This window comes from Salvelinus alpinus, chromosome 24, assembly GCF_045679555.1.
Source record: "Salvelinus alpinus chromosome 24, SLU_Salpinus.1, whole genome shotgun sequence".
In the NCBI taxonomy this organism is placed as follows: domain Eukaryota; kingdom Metazoa; phylum Chordata; class Actinopteri; order Salmoniformes; family Salmonidae; genus Salvelinus; species Salvelinus alpinus.
The window spans coordinates 45635684-45653525 of NC_092109.1; the positions used below are offsets into that span (position 1 = coordinate 45635684).

The 17842-nt window shown below is 41.9% G+C and overlaps 2 protein-coding genes across 3 annotated transcripts in view; both read right to left on the reverse strand.

Annotated features, from left to right (window-relative positions):
- stoml3b (stomatin (EPB72)-like 3b) overlaps positions 1–10471 on the reverse strand; it is a 40820-nt gene extending 30349 nt beyond the window's left edge. The window contains exon 1 of the mRNA XM_071365007.1: positions 10284–10471. Within this exon, the coding sequence (XP_071221108.1) occupies positions 10284–10350 (67 nt within the window). The 5' untranslated portion in view covers positions 10351–10471. The remainder of the gene's footprint in view (positions 1–10283) is intronic.
- Positions 10472–13468: 2997 nt separating this feature from the next.
- proser1 (proline and serine rich 1) overlaps positions 13469–17842 on the reverse strand; it is a 45535-nt gene continuing 41161 nt past the window's right edge. For both annotated transcript variants that reach the window (XM_071365004.1, XM_071365003.1), the window contains one exon: positions 13469–17842. This exon is cut by the window's right edge and continues 2333 nt beyond it. The gene's annotated coding sequence lies outside the window, so the exon portion shown is untranslated.

Consider the following 17842-nt stretch of genomic DNA (forward strand, 5'->3'; position numbering starts at 1 on the left):
CTGCTGAAATTGTTGCCACCCCTATTACTAGCCTCTTCAACCTCTCTTTCGTGTCGTCTGAGATTCCCAAAGATTGGAAAGCAGCTGCGGTTATCCCCCTCTTCAAAGGGGGGGACACTCTTGACCCAAACAGCTACAGACCCATATCCATCCTGCCCTGCCTTTCTAAGGTCTTCGAAAGCCAAGTTAACAAACAGATTACCGACCATTTCGAATCCCACCATACCTTCTCCGCTATGCAATCTGGTTTCAGAGCTGGTCATGGGTGCACCTCAGCCACGCTCAAGGTCATAAACGATATCGTAACCGCCATCGATAGGAAACAATACTGTGCAGCTGTATTCATTGACCTGGCCAAGGCTTTTGACTCTGTCAATCACCGTATTCTTATCGGCAGACTCGACAGCCTTGGTTTCTCTAATGATTGCCTCGCCTGGTTCACCAACTACTTCTCTGATAGAGTTCAGTGTGTCAAATCAGAGGGCCTGTTGTCCGGACCTCTGGCAGTCTCTATGGGGGTGCCACAGGGTTCAATTCTTGGACCGACGCTCTTCTCTGTATACATCAATGATGTCGCTCTTGCTGCTGGTGAGTCTCTGATCCACCTCTACGCAGATGACACTATTCTGTATACTTCTGGCCCTTCTTTTGACACTGTGTTAACAACCCTCCAGGCGAGCTTCAATGCCATACAACTCTCCTTCCGTGGCCTCCAATTGCTCTTAAATACAAGTAAAACTAAATGCATGCTCTTCAACCGATCGCTGCCTGCACCTGCCCGCCTGTCCAACATCACTACTCTAGACGGCTTTGACTTAGAATATGTGGACAACTACAAATACCTAGGTGTCTGGTTAGACTGTAAACTCTCCTTCCAGACTCACATCAAACATCTCCAATCCAAAGTTAAATCTAGAATTAGCTTCCTATTCCGCAACAAAGCATCCTTCACTCATGCTGCCAAACATACCCTTGTAAAACTGACCATCCTACCAATCCTCGACTTCGGTGATGTCATTTACAAAATAGCCTCCAATACCCTACTCAATAAATTGGATGCAGTCTACCACAGTGCCATCCGTTTTGTCACCAAAGCCCCTTACACTACCCACCACTGCGACCTGTACACTCTCGTTGGCTGGCCCTCGCTTCATACTCGTCGCCAAACCCACTGGCTCCAGGTCATCTACAAGACCCTGCTCGGTAAAGTCCCCCCTTATCTCAGCTCGCTGGTCACCATAGCAGCACCTACCTGTAGCACGCGCTCCAGCAGGTATATCTCTCTGGTCACCCCCAAAACCAATTCCTCCTTTGGCCGCCTCTCCTTCCAGTTTTCTGCTGCCAATGACTGGAACAAACTACAAAAATCTCTGAAACTGGAAACACTTATCTCCCTCACTACCTTTAAGCACCAGCTGTCAGAGCAGCTCATAGATTACTGCACCTGTACATAGCCCATCTATAATTTAGCCCAAACAACTACCTCTTTACCTACTGTATTCATTTATTTATTTTTGCTCCTTTGCACCCCATTATCTCTACTTTGCACTTTCTTCCACTGCAAACCAACCATTCCAGTGTTTTTTTACTTGCTATATTGTATTTACTTCGCCACCATGGCCTTTTATATTTTTATTTATTTTTATATATATTTTGTTTGCCTTCACCTCCCTTATCTCACCTCACTTGCTCACATTGTATATAGACTTATTTTTCACTGTATTATTGACTGTATGTTTGTTTTACTCCATGTGTAACTATGTGTTGTTGTATGTATCGAACTGCTTTGCTTTATCTTGGCCAGGTCGCAATTGTAAATGAGAAAGTGTTCTCAATTTGCCTACCTGGTTAAATAAAGGTGAAATAAAAAAAATAAAAATGTCTTCTAGTTTAGGATGGCAGTGATCACACCGTGCTTCTACACCTGTATTGCTTGCCGTTTGGGGGTTTTAGGCTGGGTTTCTGTGCAGCACTTTGAGATGTCAGCTGATGTACGAAGGGCTTTATAAAGACATTTGATTTGATTACACGAGCACACACACACACAGGTCTGTTTACTTATGAAGTAGCATAGCATAATGCTATCTGGTGATAAAGACATTAGTGGAGGGAGGGGTTTTATGAAGTAGCATAGCATAATGCTATCTGGTGATGAAGACATTAGTGGAGGGAGAGGTTTTATGAAGTAGCATAGCATAATGCTATCTGGTGATAAAGACATTAGTGGAGGGAGGGGTCTTGCCTTTCATATTTCCTGTATAGCCCTGAGAGACACACACAAACACACGCACACAAACACACACGGTCAAGGCCAGTAAAGGTTGTGTTATGCAACAAAGCGTCATGTGCTCCCTCCCTCGAGATGAAAGATAAATAAATAGCACGCGTTGTTACAGTTGTGATGACTCTTCTCAGCCTGGCTTCACCACAGATGTAGGATCTTCATTTGATCATCCTGCTGTTGAAGGAATTGTAGTGTATTCAAGGATTTAAAACGATTTCTAAAGTTTGTAATTTCCCATTTAAAATGTCAGACATGATTTGCCCTAATAAAAAATGTATCAACCCCAACTAAAAAAAAATCCATCAATTATAATCCACATAATGATCCACATTTCCTGTAGCTGAAGGATTATTTGTGAAACAGGCTCAAATTAAGATACGGCATCTGTAACGGTTTGAGCTCATGGAAATATACTATCTGAGAAAATCAGAGGAAACGTCTATTAAAACAAGCCAAGGCTGTGTGTCACATACACAATGTCAACGTTAGTCGATTACAGTGTAGTTTTGCTATTCATAGTGTGTGTTGACAACGTTTAATAACATAGCTTGCTTAATCAGTCTGTATCTTTAAATTAGTCTATTGAACTACAGTGCCTACCGATAAAACCTTGTTTCCCCCCCCCCCCACAGATGATAGTCCCTATTATAATCAGTCAATCTGAATGAATGGTTCTGGGCTATTTCCCTTATTGCTGATAGCTCTGTTTTGCTAAATGTCACTTCAGCCAGAGGAAGTATATTCTCACCGTACAGAAGTCCAGTGGGGTAGGCCTATATTGTGTAAAAGTGTTTCACTTCCCCAACGGAAAACAAAACCTCAAATTTCCCGTCAACTTTCTAACTTTTCTTCTACATTGACGTCCGTTATTGATAAAGACTTTTTTAAATTTTATTTTACAGTGGTAGTTAGCCTATTTCAGGCTCCAACGTTTTACTGCCGTTCCTCTGAACCATATGACACAATTATCATATAATAGAAGACTATATAAGCCAATTGTTTTCATTTAGATCATATATATAGAGAGAGTCATCAACAGTAGTGAGTGCATACATTTTTGGTCCTCTGTGGAAATTGAACCCACAACCCTGGCATTGAAAGTGCCATGCTCTATTAACTGAGCCACAAGGGGAGAAACACTACAGAGACGGAGAGGCCCACAGTGACCGGTCCTCCATCTTGTATTACAGTTTCTTCACAAAGTCTTCACACCCCTTGACCCCTCCACATTTTGTTGTGTTACAAGCCGAATTCAAAATGGATTGAAAATATTATTTTCTCTCACCCATATACACACAATAACCCCATAATGATAAAGTGAAAACGTTTTTTTGAAAATGTTTGCAAATTTATTGAAAATGAAATATAGAAATACCGAATTTACATAAGTATTCACACCCCTTGAGTCAATACATGTTAGAATCACCTTTGGCAGTGATTACACCCTTTACAATTACAGCTGTGAGTCTTTCTGGGTAAGTCTCTAAGAGATTTGCACACCTGTACATTATTGTACAATACTTCTTCAAGCTCTGTCAAACTGGTTATTGATCATTGCTAGACAGCCATTTTCAAGTCTTCTCATAGATTGTCATGCCGATTTAAGTCAAAGCTGGCCACTCAGGAACATTAAATGTCATCTTGGTAAGTAACTCCAGTGTATATTTGGCCTTGTGTTTAAGGTTATTGTCCTGCTGAAAGGTGAATTCATCTCCCAGTGTCTGGTGGAAAGCAGACTGAACCAGGTTTTCCTCTAGGATTTTGCCTGTGTTTAGCTTGACTGGTTAAATAAAAAATAACTTCCCATCTACCAATAGGTGCCCTTCTTTACGAGGCATTGGAAAACCTCCCTGGTCTTTGTGGTTGAATCTGTGTTTGAAATTCACTGCTCGACTGAGGGACCTTACAGATAATTGTATGTGTGGGATACAAAGGATGAGGTAGTCGTTCAGAAATCATGTTAAACCCTATTATTGCACACAGAGTGACTCCATGCAAATTATTATGTGACTCGTTAAGCACATTTTTACTCTTGAACTTGCCATAACAAAGGGGTTGAATACTTATTGACTCAAGACATTTCACCTTCTCATTTTTTATTAATTTATAAAAACATAATTTCAGTTTCACATAGTCTAATATGATGTGTTGTATGCAGCATCTGTGGTAAAATTCACACTGTAAACCTTACAAAGGTTTGGAACTAAGCCGGTGTCATGTGATCAATGTATTAATCATTCCAACACTTAAGGATAATAATTGACCTACATTACTGATTATGATGATTGACTAGACCCTGATCCTGGAGAGATAGACTCCTGTAGGTTTACATCTACCTAGTCCAGGGCTCTCTAACCCTGATCCTGGAGAGATAGACTCCTGTAGGTTAACTCTAACCCTGAACCTGGAGAGATAGACTCCTGTAGGTTAACTCTAACCCTGATCCTGGAGAGATAGACTCCTGTATGTTAATTCTAACCCTGATCCTGGAGAGATAGACTCCTGTATGTTAACTCTAACCCTGATCCTGGAGAGATAGACTCCTGTATGTTAACTCTAACCCTGTTCCTGGAGAGATACACCTCCTGTATGTTAACTCTAACCTTGTTCCTGGAGAGATACCCTCCTGTATGTTAACTCTAACCCTGATCCTGGAGAGATAGACTCCTGTAGGTTAACTCTAACCCTGATCCTGGAGAGATACACCTCCTGTATGTTAATTCTAACCCTGATCCTGGAGAGATACCCTCCTGTAGGTTAACTCTAACCCTGATCCTGGAGAGATAGACTCCTGTATGTTAACTCTAACCCTGATCCTGGAGAGATACACCTCCTGTAGGTTAACTCTAACCCGAGTGGTAACTAACTAGAATCAAGTGCGCTAGATTAGGACGGTTGCTATCCAGGAACGGTAGCTATCCAGGAAATAGAAAATGGTTTAGGAAAAGGTTAAGGTTAGGGAAGGGTTAAGGTTAAGGTTAGGGAAGGGTTAAGGTTAGGGTTAGGTAAATGTTAGGGTTAGGGTTAGGGAAGGGTTATTCATGAATTCACTTTCTGGCTGAACTGCATGAGAAAGAATCTGACCTAAAAAGCCTCATCAGAGTCTATCCTCAACTCTACTTGTGCTACATAAAAACACAAGCCTGTCCGACCTGTTGAAATAACCTGTGAACACATGGTCACACAATCTACCAGGCACCTGTGGAATATACTTATATCACTATGACTGCATTAGGCTAATATGCACGTTATGCACGTTATCGGGGAATAATCGTCTTGGGAAATGTTTAAAGTCTTGACAAAACCCTATGAGATGAAAGCATTGTGTAGTGTAGCTGTTATACACATAGTCTAGGTAGCAATTAATCTCCCTCCGTTGACTGGGTATTTACTGTACCTACAGAGTCTACTAAGTAGTCTAATCATTAGAGATAGATACGTGTAATAATGGGGCCTTCCTGGTACCTAGCACTTCAGTATTTAACTCAAGTGATAGCTCTATACCTACCTTACACCTTGCCCAAACAGGCTGTGCGTGTGCGCCATCGTGCGCTATCGTGCATAAATGTATTTTGCCCCCCCCACACCAAACGCGATCACGACACGCAGGTTAAAGTATCAAAACAAACTCTGAACCAATGACATTAATTTGGGGACAGGTCGAAAAGCATTAAACATGTATGGTAATTTAGCTAGTTAGCTTGCACTTGCTAGCTAACGTTAATTTGTCCAATTTAGCTAGCTTGCTGTTGCTAGCTAATTTGTCCTGGGATATAAACATTGAGTTGTTATTTTACCTGAAATGCACAAGGATCCCTACACCAACAATTAACAAGCTAATGACAGATCACATCAATATGGCTAGTTAACAAGCTAATGACAGATCAGTCAATATGGCTAATTAACAAGCTAATGACAGATCACATCAATTTGGCTAGTTAACAAGCTAATAACAGATCACGTCAATATGGCTAGTTAACAAGCTAATAACAGATCACGTCAATATGGCTAGTTAACAAGCTAATGACAGATCACGTCAATATGGCTAGTTAACAAGCTAACTTTCTGGGGATAAACTAGCTAGATGGCTAAATAAAAGTATTGTTTGATGTGCTTATCATCTATAGTGATGATGACAGTAGTCTGACTGACAACTTTACCAGGACGAGGACTTGTCGATGTCAAGCTCTTTCCAAAAGCCTAATCTCTGATGAAGCAAGCTAAATGACACATGTTGTTTGCTTAGCTAGCTAGCTAATGCCAAATGTATAGGCGACCCTCACGTACCTGAAAATACATGATCAATTAATGTTTACTGATCATGAAAAACATGCAGTTACCTCCTGTATAACTCTGATGATAGAGCTAAATGTGGAATAATCAGAAATGTGTAGTTCTGACTATGCTCTTCAAGAGGTGATGACATTAAAACGATATAGTTAGCTATAACCAGTGCTTTATTAACTTGGGCAGGAGTTCACTGGAGCTGAGTACCGGCACCTCACATTTTCTACTGCTTGAGCTCCCGCAGAGTTCCTCTTATATAATATTAGCTCAAAAGGTACCGTGGAGCTCCTGTACTTAAATGTTAATATATATATATAGATATAAACAGTACTGGCACCCAACCAGAGTACAGCCATTTATTTCAGGTCAAGTCAAGCACGGACTATAACATTTATTTAACAATCCGTTGAAAACAGCACGTAGCGTAGTAGTCAATGGTTTTAGCGGATAGAACGCTTTGCACCGTATTGTGACGTTTATTGAAAATGACCAATTGGCTACCAAAACGGGCTTGCCAAAACCACTATCCCGCTCCTCTGTCTCTGATCCAACGAGATAAAATGGATAGAAAGATAGCTAAAACCTTATCAACAACCAGAACCACAAAACGACTGACCACAACAACACAACTACAGACAATAACTACTGACCACAACAACTAACCACAACCATACAACTACTGACCACAACTCCTGACCACAACCACACAACTACTGATAATAACTACTGACCAAAACAACACAACTACTGACCACAACTACTGACCACAACAACACAACTACAGACAATAACTACTGACCACAACAACTAACCACAACCATACAACTACTGACCACAACTACTGACCACAACTACTGACCACAACCACACAACTACTGATAATAACTACTGACCAAAACAACACAACTACTGACCACAACAACCCAACTACAGACAATAACTACTGACCACAACAACTAACCACAACCATACAACTACTGACCACAACTACTGACCACAACAACACAACTACTGACAATAACTACTGACCACAACAACACAACTACTGACCACAACTACAGACAATAACTACTGACCACAACAACTAACCACAACCATACAACTACTGACCACAACTACTGACCACAACCACACAACTACTGACCACAACTACCGACCACACCTACTGACCCCAACTACTGACCACAACCACACAACTACTGACCACAACCACACAACTACTGACCACAACAACACAACTACTGACCACAACTGCAGACAATAACTACTGACCACAACAACTAACCACAACCATACAACTACTGACCACAACTACTGACCACAACTACTGACCACAACCACACAACTACTGACCACAACTACCGACCACAACTACTGACCCCAACTACTGACCACAACCACACAACTACTGACCACAACCACACAACTACTGACCACAACTACTGACCACAACTACTAATCACAACAACACAACTGCAAACCATAATTAACCATTAAAGGGATCAGGTGACCCTTCCTAAATCCTAACCTTAACCATTAAAGGGATCAGGTTACCCTTCCTAAATCCTAACCCTAACCATTAAAGGGATCAGGTTACCCTTCCTAAATCCTAACCTTAACCATTAAAGGGATCAGGTGACCCTTCCTATTTCCTAATCTTAACCATTAGGGGGGGGGGGGGGGGGGGGTCAGGTACGCTCCCTAAATCCTAACCTTACTACACAGCCCTAAATCCAGAGTCTCAGAAAAGTAAAAGACAGTGTAAAGCAGATCGACGTGCGGGCACCCTGACGAAACTACGTTGGCCAATAAATAACCTGCCTCTACCCTCCGTTCTATTGGCCAACAAAAGGGAGACTAATTCGTGACTCTCCTATCAACGGGACCTGAAGAACTGTCGATGTCAAGCTCTTATGCTTCTTGGAGTCGAGGCTGAATGAGGACATGGATAATATACATCTCTCTGGTTTTTCTATGAATCGCCAAGACCGGACGGCAGACTCAGTTAAGACCAAGAGAGGAAGGGTGTGTCTCTTTTAAAAACAGCTGGTGTGTGATCTCTAACGTTAAGGAAGTCTCAAGTTTCTGCTCGCCTGAGGTAGAATACCTCATGATAAGCTATAGACCATATTATTTACCAAGAGAGCTTATCTATATTTTATGTATCTGTCTATTTACCACCACAGACCGATGCTGGCACTAAGACCAGACTCAACGAGCTGTATTCCACCATAAGCAAAGAAGAAAATGCTCACCCAGAGGCGGCGCTCCTAGTGGCTGGTGATTTTAATGCAGGGAAAATGAAATCCGTTTTTCCTCATTTTTACCAGCATGTCACATGTGCAACTACAGGAGGCAAAACTGTAGACCACCTTTACACCACACACAGAGACGCGTACAAAGCTCTCCCTCGCCCTCCATTTGGCAAATCTGACCATAACTCTAACCTCCTGATTCCTGCTTACAAGCAAAATCTCAAACAGGAAGTACCAGTGACTCACTCAATACAGAAGTGGTCAGATGACACAGATGCTACGCTACACGACTGTTTTGCTAGCACAGACTGGAATATGTTCCGGGATTCATCCGATGGCATTGAGGAGTACACCATATCAGTCACCTGCTTCATTAGTAACTACATAGACGTCGTACCCACAGTGATCGTATGTACGTACATAGCCCAACCAGAAGCCATGGATTATAGGCAACATCTGCACTGAGCGAAAGGCTGGAGATGCTGCTTTCAAGGAGAGGGACGTTTATAAGAAATCCCGCCCTCTGACAAACCATCAAACAGGCGCAGAGTCAATACAGGACTAAGATTGAATGCTACTATGCCGGCTCAGACGTTTGTCGGATGTGGCAGGGCTTGCAAACTATCACGGATTACAAAGGGAAACCCAGCCGTGAGCTGCCCAGTGCTCACTTTCGAGGCAAGCAACACTGAACCATGCATGAGAGCACCAGCTGTTCCGGATGACTATGTGATCATGCTCGCCATAGACGACATGAGTAAGATCTTAAAAAAAGGTTAACATTCTGGCCGCAGGACATTTTCAACCGCTCCCTGACCCACTCTGTAATACACTATATATACAAAAGAGACCCTTTCAAATGAGTGGATTTGGATATTTCAGCTGTTGCTGACAGGGGTCTAGAATAGAGCACACAGCCATGCAATCTCCATAGACAAACATTGTCAGTAGAATGGCCTTACTGAAGAGCTCAGTGACTTTCAATGTGGCACTGTCATAGGATGCCACCTTTCCAACAAGTCAGTTGGTCAAATTTGGTCAAATTTCTGCTCTGCTAGAGCTGCCCTGGTCAACTGTAACTGTTAAGAAGCATGTACCTGAGCTAGGTAACTGTAACAGGTAACTGTCTGTAAGAATGTAGTGTTGTGGAGAGTCAGTGTACATTGTTACCACTAATAAAGCCGTTTTGCCCTAAGTAACCTATTATTTAACAACTCCCTGACAACACAGCAGTTTCCATAGAGCAAAGATCAGCTGAGAGAGAGAGAGAGAGAGAGAGAGAGAGAGAGAGAGAGAGAGAGAGAGAGAGAGAGCGAGAGAGCGAGAGAGAGAAAAGTGGGTGAGAGAGGGCAAAGAAGAGTGATTTAAAGAGAGAGAAAGAAACATCGAGATAGAGTTAGAGAAAATATAATAAAGAGGGAGACATAAAATAGTTATAACCTAACGTATTATCTTACCTATCAGATTATCTTTGCTGTTGACTCGTCTCTTCTGACCACTTTCCATCTCGCTGTCCATTTCCATGCAACAGAACTGGGTCTCCTCCTTGACTGTGATCGTGAGAGAGAGAGAGAGAGAGAGGGGTGTGTGTGTGTGAGAGAGAGAGGGGTGTGTGTGTGTGAGAGAGAGAGGGGTGTGTGTGCGAGAGAGAGAGGAGTAGCAGTGTTAATAAAGCCTCTCTGTTTATAGGCTCGGCCCAGAGAGGGTGTGGCCTCAGCCCTAACAAACACATTAACTGACTCTATAGGTGTGAAGAGGGAGGCAGGGGAGAGAGAGACACATATCTAGATATCCCATATCTCCTGGGTGAAATAACACAGTGTTTTTTAAAAAACATTTTAATTTCACCTTTATTTAACCAGGTAGGCCAGTTGAGAACAAGTTCTCATTTACAACAGCGACCTGGCCAAGATAAAGCAAAGCAGTGCGACACAAACAACAACACAGAGTTACACATGGAGTAAACAAACATACAGTCAATAACACAATAGAAAAAAAAGAAAGTCTATATACAGTGTGTGCAAATGGCATGAGGAGGTAAGGCAATAAATAGGCCATAGTAGCGAAGTAATTACAATTTAGCAGATGAACACTGGAGTGATAGATGAGCAGATGATGATGAACAGATGATGATGTGCAGGTAGAGATACTGGTGTGCAAAAGAGCAGAAAAGTAAATAAAAACAATATGGGGATGAGGTAGGTAGATTGACTATGTACAGCTGCAGCGATTGGTTAGCTGCTCAGATAGCTGATGTTTAAAGTTAGTGAGGGAAATATAAGTCTCCAGCTTCAGCGATTTTTGCAATTCGTTCCAGTCATTGGCAGCAGAGAACTGGAAGGAAAGGCGGCCAAAGGAAGTGTTGGCTTTGGGGGTGACCAGTGAGATATACCTGCTGGAGCGCGTGCTACGGGTGGGTGTTGTTATCGTGACCAGTGAGCTGAGATAAGGCAGAGCTTTACCTAGCAAAGACGTATAGATGACCTGGAGCCAGTGGGTCTGGCGACGAATATGTAGCGAGGGCCAGCCAACGAGAGCATACAGGTCGCAGTGTGCCACAGTGTTCCATCACAGCAGCAAGATGTGTGACCTGTTGCCACAAGAAAAGGTCAACCAGTGAAGTACAAACACCATTGTAAATTCAACCCATATTTATGCTTATTTATTTTCCCTTTTGTACTTTAACCATTTGTACATCATTACAATGCTGTTTATATATGTCACGCCCTGACCTTAGTATTCTCTGTTTTCTTTATTATTTTGGTTAGGTCAGGGTGTGACGAGGGTGGTATGTGTGTTTTTGTCTTGTCTAGGGTTTTGGTATGTCTAGGTGTGTGTGTGTAGTCTAGGCATTATGTAGGTCTATGGTGGCCTGAATTGGTTCCCAATCAGAGGCAGCTGTTTATCGTTGTCTCTGATTGGGGATCCTATTTAGGTTGCCATTTTCCAGTTTAGTTTGTGGGTTATTGTCTTTGTGAAGTTGCATCTATGCACTCTTTGTTTACAGCGTTCACGTTTTGTTAGTTTGTTTAGTGTTCTTCGTGTTTAGTCATCTTGTATTAAAAATATGTCTTCACGCTGCGCTTTGGTCTCCTCACTACGAATATCGTGACAATATACATAATATGACATCTGTAATGTCTTTATTCTTTTGGAACTTCTGTGAGTGTAATGTTTACTGTTCATTTTTATTGTTTATTTCACTTTTGTATATTATCTACTTCACTTGGTTTGGCAATGTTAACATATGTTTCCCATGCATATAAAGCCCCTTGAATTGAATTGAGAGGGAGAGAGAGAGGAGTAGCAGTGTTAATAAAGCCTCTCGGTTTATAGGCTCGGCCCAGAGAGGGTGTGGCCTCAGCCCTAACAAACACATTAACAGACTCTATAGGTGTGAAGAGGGAGGCAGGGGGGCAGACTCTATAGGTGTGAAGAGGGAGGCAGGGGGTAGAGAATCAAACAAAAAAAAACAGAGTAAACTAGAGTGCTATTTGTCCCTAAACAGAGAGTACAGAGTGGCAGAATACCTGACCACTGTGACTGACCCAAACTTAAGAAATACTTTTGACTATGTACAGACTCAGTGAGCATTGCTATGGAGACAGGCAGACCTCTGTGGCCCGTTGCGATGAGAACAGGGCAACCAGTGGAGCACAAACAACATTGTAAATACCACCCATATTTATCCGTTTGTTTATTTTCCCTTTCATACTTCAACTATTTGCACATTTTAACAACACTGTACACAGCCAATTATATAAGACTTAAAATGTCTTTATTCTTTCAACACTTTTGTGAGTGTAATGTTCACTAATATTTCCATTGTTAAATTCCCTTTTGTTAATTGTCTATTCCATTTGCTTGGGTAATGTAAACACACGTTTCCATGCCAATAAAGCCCTTTGAATTGAGAGATGTAAACATACACTACATACAATATACAAACGATTGAGCTTAAGGGTCGACATCCAAGCTGAGATACACTATATATACAAACGTATGTCGACAAACCTTCAAATTAGTGGATTCGGCTATTTTATACAATATATGGATTCATTATGGTCAGACTATAAATATACAATATATGGATTCATTATGGTCAGACTATAAATATACAATATATGGATTCATTATGGTCAGACTATAAATATACAATATATGGATTCATTATGGTCAGACTATAAATATACAATATATGGATTCATTATGGTCAGACTATAAATATACAATATATGGATTCATTATGGTCAGACTATAAATATACAATATATGGATTCATTATGGTCAGACTATAAATATACAATATATGGATTCATTATGGTCAGACTATAAATATACAATATATGGATTCATTATGGTCAAAGATATATTTCCCTTAGTTCAAAACCTAATCCACCAGACACTTTCTCCTTTAGCCTGGGGATGTCATTCACAACCCTACCCAGTTCAACAGGTGAGGTGAATGAATGTGTGTGTGTGTGTGTGTTTCCAGCGTTCTCAGTTCCACCAGGGATTATAAGAAAAGGAAACTATTTCATTATGGAGCTAAAGGGATGTACAAGGATTTTAAATCGAAACCACATTTTATTTGTCACATTCTTCGTAAAACAATAGGTGTAGACTAACAGTGAAATGCGAGTCATTTTCCAACAATTTTTTTATTTAACCTTTAACTAGGCAAGTCAGTTAAGAACAAATTCTTATTTACAATGACGCCCTAGGAACAGTGGGTTAACTGCCTTGTTCAGGGGCAGATTTTTACCTTGTCAGCTCGGGGATTCGATCTAGCAACCTTTCGGTTACTAGTCCAACGCTCTAACCACTAGGCTACCTGCTCTAACCACTAGGCTACCTGCTCTAACCACTAGGCTACCTGCCGCCCCTCCACTCTAACCACTAGGCTACCTGCCTCTAACCGCAAGGCTACCTGCCTCTAACCGCTAGGCTACCTGCCTCTAACCGCTAGGCTACCTGCCTCTAACCGCTAGGCTACCTGTCTCTAACCGCTAGGCTACCTGTCTCTAACCGCTAGGCTACCTGTCTCTAACCACTAGGCTACCTGCCTCTAACCACTAGGCTACCTGCCTCTAACCACTAGGCTGCCTGCTCTAACCACTAGGCTACCTGTCTCTAACCACTAGGCTACCTGTCTCTAACCACTAGGCTACCTGCTCTAACCACTAGGCTGCCTGCTCTAACCACTAGGCTACCTGCTCTAACCACTAGGCTACCTGTCTCTAACCACTAGGATACCTGGCTCTAACCACTAGGCTACCTGCTCTAACCACTAGGCTGCCTGTCTCTAACCACTAGGCTGCCTGCTCTAACCACTAGGCTACCTGCTCTAACCACTAGGCTACCTGCTCTAACCACTAGGCTACCTGCTCTAACCACTAGGCTACCTGCTCTAACCACTAGGCTACCTGCTCTAACCACTAGGCTACCTGTCTCTAACCACTAGGCTACCTGCTCTAACCACTAGGCTACCTGCTCTAACCACTAGGCTACCTGTCTCTAACCACTAGGCTACCTGCTCTAACCACTAGGCTACCTGTCTCTAACCACTAGGCTACCTGTCTCTAACCACTAGACTACCTGTCTCTAACCACTAGGATACCTGTCTCTAACCACTAGGCTACCTGTCTCTAACCACTAGACTACCTGTCTCTAACCACTAGACTACCTGTCTCTAACCACTAGGCTACCTGTCTCTAACCACTAGGCTACCTGCTCTAACCACTAGGCTACCTGCTCTAACCACTAGGCTGCCTGCTCTAACCACTAGGCTACCTGTCTCTAACCACTAGGCTACCTGTCTCTAACCACTAGGCTACCTGTCTCTAACCACTAGACTACCTGTCTCTAACCACTAGACTACCTGTCTCTAACCACTAGGCTACCTGCAGAGAGAAAGATAATCTACACGCTAATGCTGCTTCCATTCTCGTTCATGACGGTCAGTCAGTTACAGAAGGTATGTGTGGAGTGGCTAACTTCAGCACAACAGGTTTCTACGGTTGCATTTACAACGTAATATATGTTGTCATCGGTCCACGTTAGAATAAAATGTTTACAAACAAAAGTGTCACTTAGCAACAGGATTTAATTTCATTGAGGCGTACAAGTTCAATCAGTTGTACGAACTCAGACAGACATTTTCTATCTATTATAACCTCTCTGGTATTAGTGTTTTCACAAAGTATTCAGACCCCTTGACTTTAGTCCACATTTTGTTGTGTAACAGCCACAATTAAAAAATGGATTAAATATATATATTTTCACCCATCTACAAACAATACCTCATAATGACAAAGTAAAAACATGTTTTTAGAAATGTTTGCATATTTATTTTAGAATATAGAAATATCTCATTTACATAAGTATTCAATACATGTTAGAATCACCTTTGGCAGCGATTACAGCTGTGAGTCTTTCTGGGTAAGTCACTAAGAGATTTGCACACCTGGATTGTACAACATTTACCCATTACACTTTTAAAAATTCTTCAAACTCTGTCAAATTGGTTGCTGATAATTGCTTGACGACCATTTAAGTCTCGCCAGAGATTTAAGCCGATTTAAGTCAAAACTGTAACTCGGCCACTCAGGAATATTCAATGTCTTCTTGGTCAGCAACTCCAGTGTAGATTTGGCCTTGTGTTTTAGGTTATTGTCCTGCTGAAAGGTGAATTCATCTCCCAGTGTTTGGTGGAAAGCAGACTGAACCAGGTTTTCCTCTAGGATATTGTCTGTGCTTAGCTCCATTCCATTCCATGGTGGCAGTGTTACTTCAGTGCCTTGTTGCAAACAGGATACACGTTTTGGAATATTTTTTATTCTGTACAGGCTTCCTTCTTTTCACTCTGTCATTTAGGTTAGTATTGTGGAGTAACTACAATGTTGTTGATCCATCCTCAGTTCTCCTATCACAGCCATGTAACTCTGTAACTGTTTTAACGGTCACCATTGGCCTCATGGTAAAATCCCTGAGCGGTTTCCTTCCTCTCCGGCAACTGAGTTAGGAAGGACACCTGTATCTTCGTAGTGACTGGGTGTATTGATTCACCATCCAAAGTGTAATTAATAACTTCACCATGCTCAAAGGGATATTGAATGTCTGCTTTTTCATTTCTACCCATCTACCAAAAGGTGCCCTTCTTTGCGAGGCATTGGAAAACCTCCCTGGTCTTTGTGGTTGAATCTGTGTTTGAAATTCACTGCTCGACTGAGGGACCTTACAGATAATTGTATGTGTGGGGTACAGAGATGAGGTAGTCATAAAGAAATCACGTCAAACACTATTATTGCACACCGTGTGAGTCCATGCAACTTATGTGACTTGTTAAGTTCAGGAGTAAAAATATGCTTATTTAGGCTTGTCATAACAAAGAGGTTTAATACTTAGTGACTCAAGACTTCTCAGATTTTACATTTTTAATTAGATTGTAAAAATGTCTAAAAACATAATTCCACTTTGACATTATGGGGTAGTGTGTGTGTAGAGGCCAGTGGCACAAAATCTACATTTAATCCATTTTAAATTCAGGCTGTAACAAAACTACATTTGGAAAAAGTCAAGGAGTGTGAATACTTTCTGAAGGCTCTGTACACACACACACACACAGTGACATCAAACTAAACCGTTTTCAAATGTACTTAATAGTCTCACAATGAATTTAAAATAATCCCAGTAAATGGCTCAACATCAGTTACTTAAAAATAAAATATACAAACACACACACACAGTAGAGTGCCAAGAGAATCACAGCGATCGCCCTCCTTTGTGACATCACAGGGGTTAAAACACAGGAGCTTCACAGAGCAGGGTGAAGTTGCCCCTGGCTACAGATCCTGGGTCAGTTTAGCATTTCCCCCAATAATGGTTAAGGTTCCGATCCTAGATCTGTACCCAGGGGAAACTGATCCTAGATCTGTAGCTAGGGGAAACGGATCATATATCTGTAGCTAGGGGAAACTGATCCTAGATCTGTAGCTAGGGGAAACTGATCCTAGATCTGTAGCTAGGGGAAACTGATCCTAGATCTGTAGCTAGGGGAAACTGATCCTAGATCTGTAGCTAGGGGAAACTGATCCTAGATCTGCACCCAGGGGAAACTGATCCTAGATCTGTACCTAGGGGAAACTGATCCTAGATCTGTACCTAGGGGAAACTGACCCTAGATCTGTACCTAGGGGAAACTTCATCACTGAGCATGGTCCGCACACGTCAACCTTTGACCTTACAGCACAGCCTGGTCAACCGAATAACCTGTGTATAATACACACATATATAACATGTGTATAATACACACATATATAACCTGTGTATAATACACACATATATAACATGTGTATAATACACACATATATAACATGTGTATAATACACACATATATAACATGTGTATAATACACACATATATAACATGTGTATAATACACACATATATAACATGTGTATAATACACACATATATAACATGTGTATAATACACACATATATAACATGTGTATAATACACACATATATAACATGTGTGTCCTGTACTCACTAATGGGATGAGGTAAACACTGACTGGAACGTTTATTAGGTCCACCACCCACGTTCACAAAAACGGTTCGCTCCTTCCTGAGTCACGTGACCGTGGTGTGCTGTATAAAAGCAGGCAGACAGGCATTCAAGTTACTGTTCGATCGAACGTTAGAATGGACAAAAAAAACGATTGACCTAAGCGACCCTTTGAGCGTGGTATGATCGTCGGGCCGCCCTTACCGGGGCTTTTCACGCCCGAAAAACGGCTCGACAAATATCCAGTCAACGGCAGTCCTGTGGGTGAAAACAGCTCGTCCGAAGACAAGGGAAAGAATCGTACAAGCGAACAGGCGGTCCACATAACGGGTAAATAACAGCGCAGTACAACAGTGGTGTGCAGAACTAGACCTCAACCCAACGGAGCATCTGTGGGAGGAGACGGAATAGGTTTGTTCGCAGCCCGAATGTGTCGCCGTCCCATCTGC